The sequence below is a fragment of the Apostichopus japonicus genome, chromosome 4 (genome assembly GCF_037975245.1).
Source record: "Apostichopus japonicus isolate 1M-3 chromosome 4, ASM3797524v1, whole genome shotgun sequence".
NCBI classification, from domain to species: domain Eukaryota; kingdom Metazoa; phylum Echinodermata; class Holothuroidea; order Aspidochirotida; family Stichopodidae; genus Apostichopus; species Apostichopus japonicus.
In genome coordinates this window covers 19,948,037-19,967,549 of record NC_092564.1, presented here as the reverse complement: position 1 = coordinate 19,967,549, position 19,513 = coordinate 19,948,037, and the positions used below count along the sequence as shown (strand labels likewise).

The following is a 19,513-nucleotide window of genomic DNA, read 5'->3' as shown; positions in this document are numbered from 1 at the left end:
TTTGAGAAACACAACAAGAATTAGTGTTTCTCGATTCTAGGCCTGTGAATATAGTTTAACACACTTTTCTTTTCCCAGTCATGTCATCTGACCTCCAAAAAACTATTACATTAACATCTTTTTAACTTCAATTTCCTCTTACCAACTAAAAAGACAAAGGTTTTTATCTTGATAATCTGACAAAAAATACATAAATGGTTGCACAGATCATTTCATTAAACTAGAGCACCAATGGTGCAGAAGCTCATACCTTTTCGAGCTTAAAAATGTAGGGCCCACAAAACTTTATGGCCCACCAAATTTCAGGCCATTTTTCAGATTCCACAAATTTTGGGCCCATGAGGGATAACCCCCCCCCCCCCTCCGTTAGCAGAACCCAGGCCACACCACTGGCTATAATTCCTATTTTGCCCCTTTAAATCCTATTTTACCCACTCTCTCAAACAATACCACTGACCTACCCTATTAAACTTTCTCCCCTCTACCAGAGCAGACCTGAAGCACTCCTTGCCAAAATTTTGGCTGGCTGCCTACATACCTCAAGCTCAAAGACTTCCTAGAATCGGCAAGTGCTGATTGGCTATAGGGCTCTCATGCTTACAGTTCAACAGTTAATAACAACTCCCAGTCCTGCTTTAATTCCACTAACAGCCTCTGCAGAGCTTAACCACAAATGTAAACAAACACTGCAGAGACTGGGAAAAGGAGCTTTGGCAAAAGGTGAATGCTCAGATTTTTTTAAACAAAGGGGATTAATTGTAATTAATTAACTTTTGACCAAAAATTATTAGGTATCACCTTATTCATACACAATCCAACAATCATCAGTTCAACTTTGAATATGATCCATCAAAATCTTGAGGAGATTGAGATATTTGAAAATATTACAAAGAATGACCCCCGATGACCCCCTAAATGACATTTGACCTCAATTTTCCGAACACCCCTCGTAACTCTCATCCCGAGGAACATTGTGACTAAGTTTCATTATAACTGGCCATACACTGTACGAACACGAGCAATTTGAAAATATAGGGCCTCGGTCTGGGCCACAAAAGACCCCAAGTTGATCTTTGATCTCAAATTCATGAACACCCTGAAGGTAAAACTTCCATAGTACTATCGTGACAAACCCTCAACATTGTACCATGGAATCTGTAGGAGAAGAAGCATTTTGCGTATTTTCACAAAATGGCCCATTACGGCCCACAGGTAACCTTTGACCCCAAATTTTGGACCATCTCTGATGGCCCTATACCCAATGGTCCTTGTGTCCAAGTTTCATGAAATTCCATCAAACACTGTGCGAGTGGGAGCGGTTTTACCAATTGTTGACGGATAGAGTGATAGTGTGATAGAGTGATAGATGCTGCACTGTAACAATAACTCACACCAGCATGCTGGTATGAGCTAAAAATGTACGTTTAGAAAATTATACAAATACGAAAGTTTTGAGAGAATCTGGCAGATCTTTTTAATTTTTCCATTCCTTTTCATTGAAAAAACAAACTGTTTTATTTTTTTTTTTCTTGAAATAAATACCTTTTCACTGCAGACTCATGAGCAAGGTAGTGCCGTTGTGTAAGTTCCAATGGATCATACAGAACCACAATGTTAGCAGAAAAGTAGACAAGTTCTCCCGTTGCGAGGGAGTATAGGTTGTTTCGACAGTCGTTTCCTTGGTAACCGTAACTGAAAGCAAATATAATCTAGCTTGATCAAATAACCAATCATTTTGAGAGGGAAGAAAAATAAATTTAAAAGATATTAATAAAGAACCTTGCTGTTAAAGTTAACCCTTATTTATTAATAATTGATATTTATTATAAGATTCAGGAAACTGAAATCTGGATTTTAAAATCACCCCGGCATAAAAAGACATCAGTTTGCTGGTGTCAAAGTTCAAACTTTTGTCAACTTTCATATGAACGTGCTGGGAATCCAAATAGGAACTTGACGCAAAATGAAAAATGTTCAAACTTACACCCAATCAAGTTTCAAGGTTTGACTCGGGGCTTGACTTGGTTCTTCAACACCCTTGTATGCATCAGGTTTGTAAAACCTTAGAGACTTATCAGCAGCTTTGTACTCGACCACATCTGGCTCGGGTTCTGCGAATTGGTAGAAAGAACAAATATTGATACCAGCTTGACCACTTAGCCATCTCAATACTCTAACAGGCTTAAATACTTTCACATCCCCTCTCCTATCCCTCTCTTCATCTCCTCCCAAAATAAAAGATTTAATCAGTGTCTTATTGTAGTTAAAATACTACCTGGCAAACAGAAAGTTGGATTTGCTACTGTACAACCTCTACCAGACTGCCCCCTCCCTCCCTCCTTCCCCAATTCTATTCCCATCCCCACATCCCCCCCCTGCAACTCTTAACATTACCATTCTTCAGCTCCTGTGGGGTTGTGTTACTTTCATCTTTCCCGACTATTTGTTCCTCTCCCTCTCTCTTCTTCTCCTCCGGAGTCTTCTCGTCCTCTTGAAGCAAGCTGGGGGCACCATCGGTTTTATGACCGGTGGCTCCCGTCTGCAGCTCGGATCCATTCGGTTGACTTTCAGTCTGTTCCTCTTCCTTCACAACTCCATCTTTTGGTTCATTATTTATGCTATCACCGGTCGTAGCATCTTTCGATGCATCCTTCTTGCTGGTCTTCTTGTTCACTTTAGCTTTTATTTTATCAGCCAGGCCAGACAACGGCCTTAATTTGCCATGGCTCTTATCTTCGTTTTTGTTCTTTGCTCCCGACGGTGGCAGAGACGAGGTACTGCCTCCGCCATTCAGCGGCTCTTTGGATTTATCGCTACTCTCATTCTGATCTACTGAGTCGGATTCAGCGACGCCTGCCTGCCCGTTTGAGATTCCCTCTACCCCCTTCACATTCCCGGCTTCATCGGACTCCTGTTTCATCTCCGTTGTCTCTTCCTTCTCTTCTCTCTCGATCTGCGGTTCCTCACCATCGGCTGCTTCTTTCAAATCGCTTCCAAACTGTCCTGAGAGTGATATACTTTCTCCACCGCTTGAATTCTTAGAGATGCTGGAACCAGAGCTCGCGTTTAGGGGATCCACTTCATCGTTACTCAAGTAATCCTCTGGGGGAGGATTAGACACCGGCTGTGGCTTTCCGGCTGGGGGTTTTCCTTTCGCCGTGACTCTCTGTGCAGGTTTTCTTTTGTTACCAGATCCCTTACGGGGCTTTTCGTCTAAAATTAGGAAGTTGAAGGCAAACAAGAAAGGACGGTAAATTTAAAAATATTTTAGCTTCAGGTCTCGTGAGCATGGCCACCGTCTTCACCTCTCCACCAACTTTACAACTTCACACAAACTTTCAAAAGTAGACATAGTGCAACCTTGTGCTCAGACGAGAATGTAGGATGCTCCCAGACACTCTATATGGGTAGTTGGCTTCAACAACCCCCAGTGCCATACCTCTTTCATAAGCAATATTCTAGAATTACCCCTGATCTTTAATGGTGCATCATAATACTTGAATATGTCTTATATATGAACCACTTCAGTATACTGTTTATTTATCTTGTGATATCACAAACAATTCCTGGCTCAATTTCTCTGATCTAAATTTTACTGGTTGTGGAAGTAATTCTTCAAGAATCATCACTACATGAGTACTTAGCCAAATATTACCTTGCTAACAAAACTCACCCAAGAATACAGCCTGGACACAACAGCCAAACAACTTGATCCACCTCTCAATCCCCTAGTCTCCTTACATCGAGACCATATGTAACCATATGAACACAAAGATGTTACCTCTGAGCCAACACAGCCCCCCCCTCCCCTTCCCTTAGTCTCCTCTTCAATACCATATTCTCTATCCCACCCATTTTTTTCTCTCTTCTCTTTTGATAGCTTTAATAGTGATTATTATTCACAGCAATCCCACTCCTCCCCCATCACCAACCAAAATGAAAAGAAAAGAAAAGAGAATTTTAGAGAATAAGGTCAAAATGTGTTCCTACGTATAGAGGGCAGATGATTATTGTCGGCAGAACCACTACCAGGTCTCATCTTTGTTGGTTTCGTCATCCCTTGGGGTTCTGGTAAATCAGAATAAGCTTTCTCTAAGAGACCCACAAAATCTGTCCAGCTGTTAAATGAAATGAAAGAACAAATAAAATACATGGGATTCAGGAAAAGCTTGAAATTTATTGTGAACAGTTTTACAACATCTCCCAGTTATGAAATTTTTTACCAACAGGGTACTAATTTCATCTAGGGTTTTAGGGATGGCATTTGGCTAAGAGATATATTCACAACACTGCTACGATGCAACTGAAGGTAGTTAGTTCAATATATTTCATTGGTTAATGGTTTGCTTTGCAAGCTATGTAACCTCTTAACACTCATGATGAAAGAATTATTATAACATACTTTTTGAAAATATTTAGCTGCAGGACTCTAAAGGATATGCATCTTGCCTATGGGAGTGTAATGACATCAGGATATATGCAAATATATAACTGGATTATAGTTCAAAGGACTCCCCCCCCCCAATAAAAAAATGGTAAAATTTTTGTTTTCAATGGAAAGAAATATCAAACAAGTTTAAATACTATCCATTGCTCTGTTGCTGTCGGATTTCTATATGGACTAAAGATTTTGTTTTGTCAAAATTTCTTTATCCTGTCTACATATTCAAATAACTTTGAAATTTGCATGGTTTCAAGGTTTTTTTTCAAATACAGGGAGATGTCACCTGATTTGTCCGTTCTTTTCGTCGTCACATCTCGCGAGGAGCAGACCAAGTAGTGGCTTAGAGACGGGCAATCTCTGCTCCTCACAGATCTTTCGAAGCTGAGGATACAAAATATTAGTATTATTAGCTCAGAACAAAGAAAAAATTACATTTTGATGTTGGGACATAAGTATTAAGTGGAATATGTCAAACTCTCTCTCTGTAAAGTGCCCTACATGTTTCAATTATTAGACTGTTTTCATCTCTCTCTCTCTCTTCTGGTTTTATTTCTGGACTAAAAGTCTTTTTGTATTACCTACGAACCCAACATTGGTTTCAACATGTTTTACGTAGAGAATGCAATGGTTCTACTTTCAAATCCATCTAGCCCCCGACTCCCCCCCCCCTCCCCGCCGCACTGTAGAGAAAATACCTGTCATAATCCTACATATCTGGTCATCATTGCTTAGCTTTAATAGTTGTCTGGTAATTCAAGACTACTAAATTTATCATAGACAAACAAAACTATTCTTGAGTTTGTTTCCAAGAAGCAGCCCCTACCTATGCAGTAAAGGCACCAATTCAGACTTTCCATACCAAACACTTCCCTTGTTAGAAGTGCTGCTTGCCATTTGAGCAACCTTGTAACTTAAGTCTACATAACACTGTACACAGGACAGCCATCAATTTTTCTTGAAAATCAGCCCTAGGTAAGTAGCTTCCTTTGACTAGAGAAACATTTGTTTTGAGTTTATGAAGCTGATTTTGAGTTCCGATCTAAGTAGCAAATTTTAAATGCAATTGAGCAATGTAAAACTGTGTTGTGTGTATACATAACAAATTTCTACTTGAAAACAACAGGAAGATCGAGTGCCTTATTAACATGACAAAACTTCAACAACAACAAAAAGCCAAACTACACTACTTCATCGATGCAGCTTCTGTTTACACACTTATATTACCATACAGCACGTTTATAATTTAGTAATGTGTAAATTAGTCGATACATTTTGGGTCTGACACATCATTCACCACACATGATATTGACAGCCATTATTGACGATTCTTTCTTCAATCCTTTAGACCCAATAATAGATCAACTATAGTCAATACTTTCCATGGTCACACCACACACAGAAAAATTAATAATTAACTTGACACATTGAAAGTTACTGTATTACTGCCATGCATTGAATGAGGCCACATCTTCTGTGGAAACAATACATCTATAGATGAAAGTGGTTCACTTGTGGTTGCCAAATATTAAAGACATATAATATATATAAATATATAATATAATTAGTTGCAAAGGAAAATCCGAAATTCCACTGGAGAATCACCTTTGCACCTCGATACACATAGATGGTATTCATATGATCCAAGTTGCAACAGAACTTGAATCCACTAACAGTGGCAGTGTTTCACTGACTGTTTTACCTTCCATCCAATTTGTTTGTTCCATCAGACATGAGCCTCCAAATAAATAAGATCAAGAAATATTCCAACCATACTTACCACTCTAGATGGGAGAATCCCATGGTGCAGGGTATCTCTCTCCTCGCACAAGTCTCGAATCTCGTTGAGGTTGTGATCACGACTTGACATGAACTGATGCTTCAGACGGTTGATCAACTCCTGATCTCTGGGATCCATGCCCGTCCCGCTCACCGATTGTTTCCTACTGACTGCTGGAGGTTTGTCCGTCCCATACAAACAGACGACACTGTCCCTACCTGGAAGGCAATTACAAGTGAAGTTTTCGTAGATTGGACAGAAAAAAAAATTACGAGCAAAACTTACCCGTACCCGCACAACACAAGCACTCTCGTTCTACCGTGTCTAGAGTAGACTCATCTTGGAAAAGAAATTAATGGTAAGAATTGGGATTTGGACCAGTGACCTCTGGGTTACAAGCTTTTTATATAGCCATTTTTATATATATATGAAGCCGGTTTTTCATGAATTACCTTCCCTGCCACTTTCTATGTTGAATTAACAAAACCGGGGTGTGATCCCTAGTAACATCATATGCAAAGTACTATCACTCTTGACTGTAGCCCCCAGCAAATGAACGGCTATATAGGGAACGCCACCAACTAAGGACTACATAGCTTTGAAGGTAGAGTGCTGGGCTTGTAACCAGGTCAGAGGTCATTGGATAGAATCCCCTTCTAGTCATATATTTCTGTGCTCTTTGCCATTGACTATAATTTCCCAGTCAGTTTTCCATTACTCATTTACCTTTCTTGGTATCCTGTTAGGCACTGTACCCCCTGAGTAACCGGTCACAACCCGTCACAACCGGTCACATCCGGTCACAACCGGTCACATCCGGTCACAACCGGTCAATGACTTTCCTTCTCATTCTACCACCCAACATGTCTGAGAGTAATTAGTAACCTTTTAAATACTGTACATCGTTAGCAACCAGTCACAACCGGTCAATTACCATACAACGTGTTGGAGAGTGATTTTTTTAGTGACCTTTGTTATCTGTTTGAATCTACTCACAATTAACAAGTTAGTTAAACATTATGATGAGTAAAACAGTACCTCTGTATATGAACAAAGATGTTCTTTGCACAGATGACTTATGCGGCCGGTTACTAGAATAATGCAATAATTACATATTAACTGTACATATTGAGTCCAACCAAATTCACCCAGTTAATGAGAACAAAGTTGCACATTATTTAAATCATGCATTGACTCCAGGAAAAGGGTTTAGCTTGTTTTCATATAACTACTTTTTTTTTTTTAAAGAATATGTCTTTTATAAATTTTTTTCTTATGTATTTTCTTGTGTCTACCACTACACCTTCTACAAAGTGCACATTAATACTGTAGGTAATAGTAGCAGGGGCTTTGAGAACTAGGTCAGGCCCTCAGAAAAATGATGTCCACCCACCCCCCCCCCCCCACTCCCATTCTGTGGTCTTCATAAATGCATGGTACATTCATGGGCATATGATAACACATTATTCTGTATCCTATACTTGTCCAGGTCAGCTGCTTGACCCAGAGCCACACCCCACCTGACATCCTCCTCATCAGGCCTGCACAGTAGGCCTACTTTGAACACTGATAACTTCACTGATAACATAGTGAGCTTGCAAAACAAGATGGCCTGGCCCCAGATATAACAAATACTTATTCCTTTTCTTAAACCCTGAAAGTGCAGTTCCATGCAGTTTTTAGGAGAATAACTTTAACAATTCTTTTTTCATTTCCCAGACCTTCATATTTCTTTCACAAGCCTTTCTCAACACTTTGTATACAAAATAGTAGCGAAAGTTCAGAGCAAAGTTTAGCTTCTACCTGTAAGGGCTTGTGCATGACACATCAGTTTCCATAGCGATTCAAAATCGATGCCAAACTTCCCCTCAAATCCTTTCCTGATCAACATCACGATGCGGCTCGATAGTCGAACTTCGTGCTCCTGGAGGACGCTGTTCATGTGCTGGGCGGAAATCCTGTTTTCGATCCCGCCTTTTCGTCTGAATCCGTACAGGATGGCCCTCAGTCTCTGTCGACTAACATTCTCCAAAGGCTTTCGCAGAACTTCCTTCAACTCATCCATGCAATCCTTCTCACTGATGGGTGGGACATAGGCTAGGCTTTTACCTAGCAATGGAAGGAGTAATTCAAGTTTATTGTATTTGTTTTGTTCACAACCGATAGGTGGAAATACAATAAACATAACATATAAAAATGTGTATAAATCAGGGTGTGAAAGGAAGTCTTCTATGAAACCTAGAAAAGGTTTGACAAAGAAGAACACTCCCAACCAAAAAGAAAACAAAAGAAAAACTTAAATTTAATCATTTACAGTTTTGTTCACAATTATGTTACATTAATTTAATAATTTGAATCCATTGTCCATTGTTGTATAATAAGTCAGGTGCTACTGTAATTAGACACATAGTATGAATACCATAATGTATAACCTAACTCAATCATTGGTTTAATAAATACTGAAGACTAATATTGATCGAAAAAGAAAAAGTGGTAAATATATTGTAACCTGATTATAGCATTTTTTTGCACTAAAATAAAACCTGGTAAAACAATTCTTTTCTTGGCAATTAACTGCATGATATGTGCCAATGCCATGTGGTAATGATATTAGTTTCAGAAGCCATGCATATATCATAGGAAAGTTCTGGTCCCATAGCCATTTTTGCCAGCACACTGTACAGGTGTCTACTCTGTAAAATATATTGAAAGGTCATCAATATTGTTCCAAAATATGCTAGAAGATCAGATAATGGTCACCAAGCTCAAATTCCAAAAAGCAGAAAGCTATGCACACCAAGGAACTAATATTGTCTAAGTATTTGAAATAATCCTCAATGGCTGGGAATACTTTGGAGGATCAGATCTGCCTCAAGGAAAGTACATTTGAAAACTTTCTAGCAAATTTTCGCATGTCAAAATGCAGGGCTAATACTGAACACTGAAGTTTTTTTTTTTTAAAAGATACAAAAAATAGATCAACATATCATTACAGAATTTACCTGCTTGAATTATAATGCAATCCATGGTCAAAAAATCATTTCAAAAAATCATTTATTTCATAACATCATATCAACTGTTTTGAATATTTAGATACTCACCAAGATCATTCCCAGCCAACGTCCCGATTGGTGTGTACCGAGAGTGGGACGATCCTGAGCGGCTAGAGTTGGGTCTGCTCGTTGAGGGCGATTGTAGATGACCGATTGAGGTTGCCATACTTCTGGGAATACTCAAAGTAGGCAGATGGTTCCTCGCGCCTATCTGAATCTGATGCAAACACAAAGACGAGAAACAAATAAAATTGAAATTGAAATGTAATATTTTTCATTTAACATTGTCTGCAGGGCTACTAGTACTTTTATAGTTCCCATCAGGTCAACACAGTGATCCCAAAACTTACAGGTTTGGGGTTTATGAAGGACGATACTGACCTGTCTCCTATACGCCCTCTATAATCCACGAATGTTAGCAGTTATTATATAGGCTAGGTAGATTGGAGTGCATTTGTATAGGTGACAGACAGGTAAGCAGATCTTAATGCTAACATGGTCATTGATCTTGACACAGTGAAAGAAGGTGGGCTGCTTGTGTGAAGACAGGTATATCAGAAGTAATATAAATTCCATCTTATCGAATTTAACACATGAATGGCGAACACTTTTGAAAATCTTTCCTTGTTTTAACTCTGCATTCTCCACTCCTAAACCATGTCACACTTGCGTTAAAAAACCTGTACAGTGATCTTCTTAAGGGATAAGGTGATTAAAAGATGCTCCAGAACCAAGACATGTATGGTGAGAGCTTATTCACTGTTCAATATGGTTCAATATAATATTTCGCTTATAGTATATATTGTATTTTCATTACTTTTGGGGTAAGTATTTTGCAGTCAAATTAATACGTTGAAAATGTTTAATGCTTGATGACCAAAGGCACTTTACCTGTGTTCATTTAGGCACACATTTGCTATTGCTACTAAACACAGCAATAGTAGGCTACCATGCAGGTTATATATCCTAACAATGTAGCCTATCTATAAATGATCAAAACAACCAAAACACAACAGCTCAGCATATGTATTTAAAAAAAAAAGCCTATTTGGGCAGCTCTTGATCTTCATTAGTATTAAACTTGCTCATTTTTTGTTCTTTCTTTCTTTTTTCAAAATTGATTAAGAGTTACGCAAAATTCGGAAATGGAAGTTTGGAATGAAATACCATGGCAACCATGTAGTTCTAGCAAGAAAGTGATTACTGGAATCGGATATGACGTCAGAGAAAATGTTTTGGTTTGTTTTCGTTTTTTTATTTACTAACTTAAATAGCTCAGCAACCTACCATCCCTACGTACATCATACGGAAAGTACAGAAAAGACTTACTAGAACACAACTTTCTCCTGAGGGAAAATTAGCATGCAAAGTTATTATCAGAATACAAAGTGAATGTAGGGCAACATTTTTAATATGAAATTAAAGAAACATATTCACGGTTCAGTTGCGACGCATATGGATGATTCTCTGTACCTAGGACTATTTAATGCAAAACTCTGTAATAGTTTATAATCACAAAATTATCTTAAGCTATATATTACGGTGAAAAGCGTATTTTTTTAAACGTATATTTACTGGATACTGTCGTATTAATCGCTGATGTCTCAACCTGCGAGATGAGAGTACTGCAGCATGCACCGTCGCAGGCAGGTGATGTCTTCTTCTTTTATAATCCATGTTAGAAATATTATTTAAGCTGATGAGTTTATTGTGAACCAAGGCTTAAAGCAGTCTTCTAACTTTTTCCCCAATGTACTGAACAAATAAAAAATTTCCATAAATTTGTCTAAAAAACTGAGTCCACAGACTGAGGTTACCACTTTTCCACAGAAAAGTTTTGCAATGAAATGTATATATTCCGAGACCGCAACAAACACAGATCCATTTAAAATACAGTTTAGCGAGAAAGTTACAAAAGTGAAAAGTTAACAAAAGAAATGTGTTCCCAGAGCTCCAACTGAAAGAGCTGCAACTGACACAATGTACATGCAACCTCAACAGTATATACAGATTTCTAGTAACCCCATGCATTGTACAAAATAAAAACAATGAGCTCTTTGTGTCACCATCAAAACAGACTGAAAGCCAATTCCTGGTAAATGAAATACAATTGTGGTGAATGGTTATATCCCTGAGACAACTATTTCATGACATTCTAAGTAGTGGATTGTTACTAAATATTTCAAGGGAGTGAATATGGTCACACTTTTAACCTGTTTCTCCTATGGAGGTCAACAGTGTCACATTACTACCAACCATTTTTAAGAATGTGAAATATCAAATCACCAAACTGAAAGGTGATAATAAGAGGCTTGAAGAATTAGCTGTTCCCGATCTGTTTTTGCAAACTGTAGTCTCAACTGTGACTTGGTTTAGTTTCAGATTATTTCTTCTTGTTTTACTTTTTTATAGGCAGGAACTTGCTTCAGATTACCTGGTGTCTGAAAACAATGCCCCATTGTTCATTCATGGAGAAAATTAGTCAGGCCAGGCTGAACATGATACAATTACAAGTGTTGGTGCTAAGGAAGCGAAAAGAATACTGATTAAATAGATTACCATATTGGACAATAGGGAAAGAATAAAGGGTGGAAAAGCCATACATTGTTCCTTGGTGGAAGAGCATAGGGAGCTGCAGGCCTAATGAGGCATGTCAGAGGAAGGGGGTGAGCAAATTGCCATGGTGCCTTAGATCAAATTGGGAGCCCAAGAAGATGTGGAAGGAGAAAGGAAACTATGGCATGAGTGCAAATAGGACGGTCTTTTTTTTTCACCATGGCCCAAACTGGCTCTCAACACCTCTGGTGAGGAGGGTGAGGGGAGGGGGAGGAAATTTTTCGAGTGAAGATAAAACATTGAACAATACAAACAAAGACATCAGTGTGCAGCGTTCACTTAAATTGTACGGGAAGCATTACCCACCCGGCTCATGTTAACTTTGCTATGGGATGGAGTTTTTTCACCTGATTGGGTGAGTCACACTTCCCCCATTCCCATCACACAGTACACACATCTCTTAAACAAATGAAAAAACTGAATAAATGGGAGGCACTGCTGGATTATGTGAAATTCATCTGACAATTAATTCCAATGTGCTTTTTGCCTTCCCCACAAACCTGGGCTATCCTCACTCAAACTCCCCTCCCCCACCCCATTCCAATATTACCCCCTCCTCACCTTCCCCAAAAAATTAATATTATCCATGAAAAATTAATTATTATAAAAAAAAAAGGGAGAAAAACAAACAAAAGACATGCCATCTAATCAGAAAATAGGCTGTAAGTCTTTGTGCATTTCATAATTGAAACAATTTAGCTCTTTCACATACACACACACGCACATACAGACACAAATTATAGGGTATGCATCATCTTGGTCAGTTAGCTCTTGTTCTTACCTCAGCTAACAGTTCACCTGATAACCGTCTTGTCCATCTATTTTTCTTGACCGCTACACTCATCTTGCCTTCTTCAAGAAAAGCAGTTGACATCACACGTTAGCTTCAATTAATCTGTTCCTCACTTAGATATTCCAACTATTCATAATTCAGCTTCTTGTGAAATATCAGTCCAGAAAATATTGGCAGATATTCACAGGTGCCAAGGACGACAAAAGTTGTATAGTTTTTTCCTCTCCACTTCAGACGAAATTTGAAGCAACCCAAAAGCAAAATGATTAAACATAAAATTTTGAGCAAACACAATTTGCTGCAACAAAAAGGTTTCCTTTATCAATCAATCCAGTTTCTTTTGTCACAACTTTATAGTCAATAGTTTTTATAACATTGACAATTTCCATGTATTAATTTATCCACAAATGTTTAATATTGACACAATTTTCTGCTTATTAGAAGATACAATTTTAATGGTGTATTCTTTTAAATTTTCAAAACTGGTTTGCTAATGTCCTTCAATGATATTAATTTCCTCTGAAAGCCTTTTTCAGTTTGTGGTGATGTTTTAAAGCCCAAAGTTCTGTGAAACCTTTCTTTGGGTCTATCTAAGTTTGATCAATGCCAAAATTAACTTTAAATATACCAATTTCAATGAAAAGAGCACAATATCACCAATGCCCGGATCACTATTGACAACTAATTTCGACAAATTGACGTCACACTGGATGAATACAAATACCGTTGCTCAACTTTTTGGAAGTGCAGTCATTGTTATGAAGTGTTTGAGAATGGCACTATAATTAATTAAACTTAAAGCAACAGCAAAAAATCAATCTACAACCCCAACTATGCTATATTGACAAGTGTTGTGCCAGAACTATGGCTCAAGTGGAAATTCTAATTAAGTAGGACAGCTATAACATGAATATAAAAGGCAGAGACCACAATATTCAATAATCCTTGCGCTCACATTATGGTTGACAAGGAGTCGAATGTATTTTTAAAGTGGTATGTATCCCACAAGGCGAATTATACAAGAACAACATTTATTCACTGCTCAAAAGAAGTGTAAAAGCATTGAATTAAATCTCTAATTACAGTACCTTCTCAAACAATTTTACAGATTATAACAGATATATATGAAAATCTGTTTTTCACAACAACAACAAAGAAAGACAACAAAAAAAGGGATTTACAATTTTCTGATGCCAAATATTGAGAAATTGGACACAAAATAGCACAGAGAATTATAAACAAACTCCAACTGGCACACGCCAGCAGAATAGATAGTAACATAGAATTTTTTTTTTTTTTGGGGGGGGGTGTAGTTTTGTTCTCACTAACGTTAGCGCTGCAGAACACAGTACTGTAAGCACTTCCAAGCCCCTACTTCCCCCCCCCCCAACATCCATCAGTGTGGGATTATTTTAATAATTCAAAAGAATTTTTAGCACATTCTTGCATTTATACCCCTTAATACAGTCCTAATGACTTAATTCATAGTCTAAGTATGCCTCAGAATGAACCATTTGACCGCTACACTTTTTCTGGTGGGATCCCCAGACCCCCCTACATAGGATTCACATACAATGACCCCACAATTTTGGATCCACCTAAATCCCATCCATAATGGTTATCATGCCCCAACCTGACACAGTTGTGAGCTATTTGCAATTTACCATGCCCTTCCCCCTCCCAACCACCTTCGAATCCTGTGCACGTCATTAGGCATTATATACCATTATTCACCGCCCGCCATCCCCCCCCCACCCCCGAAAAAATTGGTAAAATTATTCCATGTTAATGCAGGAAAAACATACATGTATGCAGTCCATTTCTGTTTACAATTTAGAAAAACAAAATAGAAATCAAACTTGATGGGAGAGATGAGCACATAAAATAGGGAGATAGAAAGATTGCCAGGAGACATTGGCAGGTCTGATCCCATTGGCAGTAAGTACTGTACATCCAAACAACACAGTCATAAAGAGATATATACAGTGCCTACATGTCTAGCCTAACACGCACAAGAAACTGACAACTAAAACAGTCAATCTGGAAAACTTGACATGTTGGGACCATAGATTACACAGATATGAAAAGAAAAAATTTCTGCTTAACACAGTTTCCCCTCACTTTAGTGTAGTTTGTCACTGTTATTGTTTGTACTTCTATACATCCATGATCCTGATTTTGTTCAATAATGCAAAATACATTACTGGCAACAACAACAAAAACAGGCTAAAAGAAGCTTTGTAGTCATGGTAACAGATCCCATCACTGTATTTGTTAATAGAATTTGAAATACTGGATGATAGGGAAAAAACACATGACCGACTGTTTGTACATGCAACTATGATTCTAAACAGAGACATGGTAGACATTTTTATCTGAAAAAAAACAGATCCTGATAATAGAGGAAAAGAGCATTGTAAATATTTGAATTTAGTCCAAGTTAGCAGCTATAGTAGCTGCACTTTTATGGTCCACAAGACATATTGCCATTCATATCATATACAGAACACATCACAAGGGTTTGTGTGGCGGGGGAGGGGGGGGGGACAGTGGCAGATGCAGAGGAGAAACTTTACTCAAGTATCAGAAACACAGATCAGACAAAGTTTTACATTTTAAGAACTGTAGAAGAATTGGACCCATTTTGTCTAAGTAGTGGAAAGTCTGGGATTTTAATGGTTAAATAATAATTACTTATATTTAGCTGTGTCATATAGTATAAATTGAGGTTAGGAATTCTTCATTTGCATAGCAATGAAAACCTTAAAGGACAAAGTGCAAAATTTCTCCTCAGCAAACAAATCATTTCCATTTTTGTTACTATTTTGGAGTACTTGGATAGCATAAGTCAGATGGCTTTATAGTACAGGGATGTGTCAAAACATACTTCATATTTGAAACAGTTTCCATATATCTCCATGACAACTGATGAATGTTACATGATTCTGGTATGAAGAACTTTTGCCACATAATTTGTACCTCTGTTTTAATTATAGTTCAAGTTATAAATTGTACTAGACTTTGCATGGTCACATATTAGACAAGGGATAATGAACAAACAATGTTCGTCGATAAAAGGAGGAAAATACAGATTTGCTCAATGAAAGTATTTTGTTACAATGCAGTTCAAAAACTCAGTTATTTATGTGTCGTTTCTAATAAGCAAGAAAAAACCTTCCACGTGATAACATTAATTAATAAAAAACAATGAATCTGGGGAAAGCAAAACTTGCTACAAATTTTGCATATATATATGACCGATAACTCAGAGATTTCCGATTTTTAGGTGAAAATAGAGTCACCTTTACGTCCACTGTATTTCATATATGATGCACTGCTGAAAGGTAGACTCGCACTGGAAATGAAAACTACAGTGCTTTTAGAAGATTTTGGCAGTAAAACAAAATGTTGAACAAAAGTGACGATTATTTGACTACTGTATAATCTGTCATACTTGGCTCAGTGCCAAAACTGCCAATCATAAAAGAAGTGGCATTCCACATTTTGGACTGGACCTGTATAGTGTATTCTTTCAAGTAAACAATACTTTTGAACATTTCTATAAAGTGGTAATTCTTTTAAAAGGCAAATATTAAATGCATAGTACACTAAGGACTACATATGGTTGCTATGGTAACTTGGAATGTAAGAGCAACTGTACTCAGTATTTTCCCAAGCTTTATCATACTGACCTGATCGTGTTTACTTTTCTAATCTACACAACTCTGTTATTTAAACTATTCCAAGGACTTATTGATCTTTACATTGTTAGCTCAGTTTGGTCAATGTTTTTACAGCAGCCTTACAGTTTTCACAGTCAAATTACAAGCAAACAAATGTTTTTGTTTTTTTTCGTGTGTGGAGATTTGCATAGAATAGTTTTGCCCAAAAAGTAGGGCAGAATTGCAAGCATGTGGCTGTTTGGTAGTTAACAGCTACTACATATCTTAGTGATACTTAGAATTAAAAGGGTGTGAAGACTTGCGAACAAAGAAACGTCTCATGCCGGTAATCTGACCTAGTTTCGAATGATGTGTAACAGAAGTATTAAACACCACCATCAATCCTGGAAAATACACACACAGCTTGCTACCGTTGGTAATTAGACACAAGTGTACAGTCAATACATACAGCTACGGTCAATACCCACAGCACAGTGTACATTGCAGCGTGGACAACTCAGGTCTAGATAAAGATAACAAGGTATCACGTTTAATTTTGTCTGCATTTTGTAGTGACAAGAAGAAAACATTATGTTGACATTTGAAAATTTGCCCTTTAGTAAGACTGCCATTCATTTTTTGCTTTGCCACAGCCCACTTCTTCACCTTTCAAGGTGACTATAGTCTGGAACGTTAGCCTGTGTGCCAAGCCTAGCAAAGGAAACGAGCTTGGAAAAGTCACATGCACAGCTCAAATTTCCCGCGATCGATCCATGAGAGCCTATTTAAATGCCCGAGGCAGGTAAACTGTTATGGCAGTGGTATTAAATGGTGCATTTTCAAATGAAGGATGAATTTATGCACTGCACTAAGTTTATATGTTAAAGGCAATCCTAAAAAAAAAGTTTGCTATCAGTCCAAGTTGTACAGTATATAGCTATACCACTTTTTATGTTTCGATAAATTGACCTTTAACATTTATGTTGCATCAGTTAAAGTGGCTGGACTATTCAGTCTAAGACACAGGCCATTGGAAAATTCCTCAGATCCACAACTAATAGCGAAAACACAGTTCTATAGCCTCAAAAGTAAAATCAAGTTTACAAAGCAATATAAAGGGCAGAAATGTATTGACTGTCAAGAATGCTGAATAGCTGCAGTCATCATCAAGTTAGCCTAGGTTAAGACCAAAGAAGCATTCCAGAGGTTTAGCCTATTTTACAAATCTGTGAATATCTTTAAAACCAAAATAGCCATGGAAACACCTAGAACTGAACATTTCCATTGTAATCCTTCCTAGGCCTAATGCTGTTTAAAGTCATCTTCTAATTAAGGGAGAGGGCTATCCAATATGAACATGTAACCTTTTTTTCTACCTTTGGCTTTTGTTTTGGCTTACTGTAGCTTCAAATTCAAGGCTTACATTAGAATCGAACTACTGTAAACTGAGGTTTGATTATTTATACTAGGCCTAGGCCTAAGATCTGTACTGAACTTGAAGCAAAGTGCAATTACTTCTTGAGCTATGTCTAACCGTTCGATCAAGGAAATAAGGTTCGGTGGTCTGCCTTTACTCAATTACTTCCTTTCACATTTGAAGTTGCAGATCTTGGCAGCTTGCAGAAGTGAAACCCTAATTTGGATAAAGTTGAAAAAAGTTACTTACCCGATCTCAATAAACTCGATCAAATATTTCTTAAAATCCCATCTTCAAACGAAGTTGACAACATACTTCATTTCAAGCTGCCGGTGGTGAAATACTAATTACCTAAGCATACTGTAGTGTTTCTATTCCCATACCATATTGACTATGCTACAGGCTGCCTAACAATTGAGATGTTCCCTGGACCTTCACCTAGTTAAAATCGATCATTCTGTCTTCACCGGTTGTCTGAAATATTACGTAATTATTGTAGCGTGATTCGGTGCCATAACAACAAGTGAGGGGGTTATCACATTTTATGGAATGATCTACATGGGGGGAAATTATTTTCAGACGTGATAATATCGATCCTTTGCAAACTGAGTCGCATACCAAATGAAAAAATACTACAAAATAAATTGGGAAAATTGGAAGTTAACAATAATAAAAGAGAACGCACTTAAAGCAACTGTTTACTGAAGAACATGACAGAAAATAAAGTAACAAATGAAGACTGCCGAAAGTTCCAAAACACCTTAGCGAAGTGGCCTTCAAAATCAATATTTAAGACTGTTTAGGCAAATTAATAAAGAAGTGTACTCAGTTTGTCAGTAAACCGTAGGCTAGCCGTAGAAAAATATTCATTTCACAGTCAAACAAGAAAAGCGATCAAAAGTAAAAACGTTACGTTTGAAAACCACAGACAAAGCTTAAAAACGTAATAAAAGGAAGAAATGTGAAAAATGAAATGGGGGAGGGGGAGGGGTCAAATGGTGGTACATCAGTGCAGCTGCCCGAGAGGCAACAAATATTGACCAACAAAACCAAAACAGCAAAACAGATCAGAGAGATGAATCTTTACATGTTAAACTCATAATAGCGATCGAGACATTCCACTGTGAGCCAGTCGGGCCCGGACATTATATGATCCATTATTTACTGAAGCCTAAGTTGGATGTGCTAGAATAAGAATTGATTTTCGAATATTTTCACCGCACGCAAAGCTAGGCTGTGTAAAAAAAGTGCAATGTGTTAAACAGAATATTACCGAAAAATTGCTACTGCACATCAGTTATTATCTGCGGTAAAACTATAAGGGTGTGAAGACTCGCACACAAAGAAATGTCTCATGCTGGTAATCTGACCTAGTTTCAATTGAGGTGTAACAGAAGTGTTAGAGTAGTTAGACACCACCATCGATCCCAGAAAATACACACACAGCTTGCTAGACAACTAGACACTAGTGTACAGGCAATACATTCAGCTACGGTCAATACCCACAACACAGTGTACATAGCAGCGTGGACATCTCAGGTCTAGATATCACGTATCCTATCACGTTTCATTACTGTCTGCATTTTGTAGCAACAAGAAGAAAACGTCATTTGCAAGCAACGGAAAGTTATCTTTTTCAGAGCGCGGCACGCGGTTTGTGGCGAGTCTTCAATGCCTTTAAACAGTCGAAAATGCTTCCAAGTTGTTTCAAAAGTCGCAAACTACACCATTCTGTATCCAGTATAATCACC

At 37.8% G+C, this 19,513-nt stretch overlaps 1 protein-coding gene across 3 annotated transcripts in view; it reads right to left on the bottom strand.

The window, feature by feature from the left end:
* Nucleotides 1-18,225, bottom strand: part of LOC139966752 (echinoderm microtubule-associated protein-like 1) — a 32,290-nt gene extending 14,065 nt beyond the window's left edge. Inside the window, exons 1-9 of one of the 3 annotated variants that reach the window (XM_071970088.1) lie at nucleotides 18,012-18,225; nucleotides 9,323-9,491; nucleotides 8,025-8,330; nucleotides 6,222-6,439; nucleotides 4,728-4,825; nucleotides 3,991-4,118; nucleotides 2,395-3,213; nucleotides 1,985-2,111; nucleotides 1,543-1,692 (exon numbers count right to left, since the gene is read on the bottom strand). In XM_071970088.1, coding sequence (XP_071826189.1) covers nucleotides 1,543-1,692; nucleotides 1,985-2,111; nucleotides 2,395-3,213; nucleotides 3,991-4,118; nucleotides 4,728-4,825; nucleotides 6,222-6,439; nucleotides 8,025-8,330; nucleotides 9,323-9,440 — 1,964 coding nt within the window. In that variant the 5' untranslated portion in view covers nucleotides 9,441-9,491; nucleotides 18,012-18,225. Of the gene's footprint in view, nucleotides 1-1,542; nucleotides 1,693-1,984; nucleotides 2,112-2,394; nucleotides 3,214-3,990; nucleotides 4,119-4,727; nucleotides 4,826-6,221; nucleotides 6,440-8,024; nucleotides 8,331-9,322; nucleotides 9,492-10,849; nucleotides 11,342-12,671; nucleotides 12,908-18,011 lie in introns of those variants that run through there. The other 2 variants (XM_071970087.1, XM_071970084.1) reach the window with 2 other exon arrangements.
* Nucleotides 18,226-19,513: the final 1,288 nt, after the last annotated feature.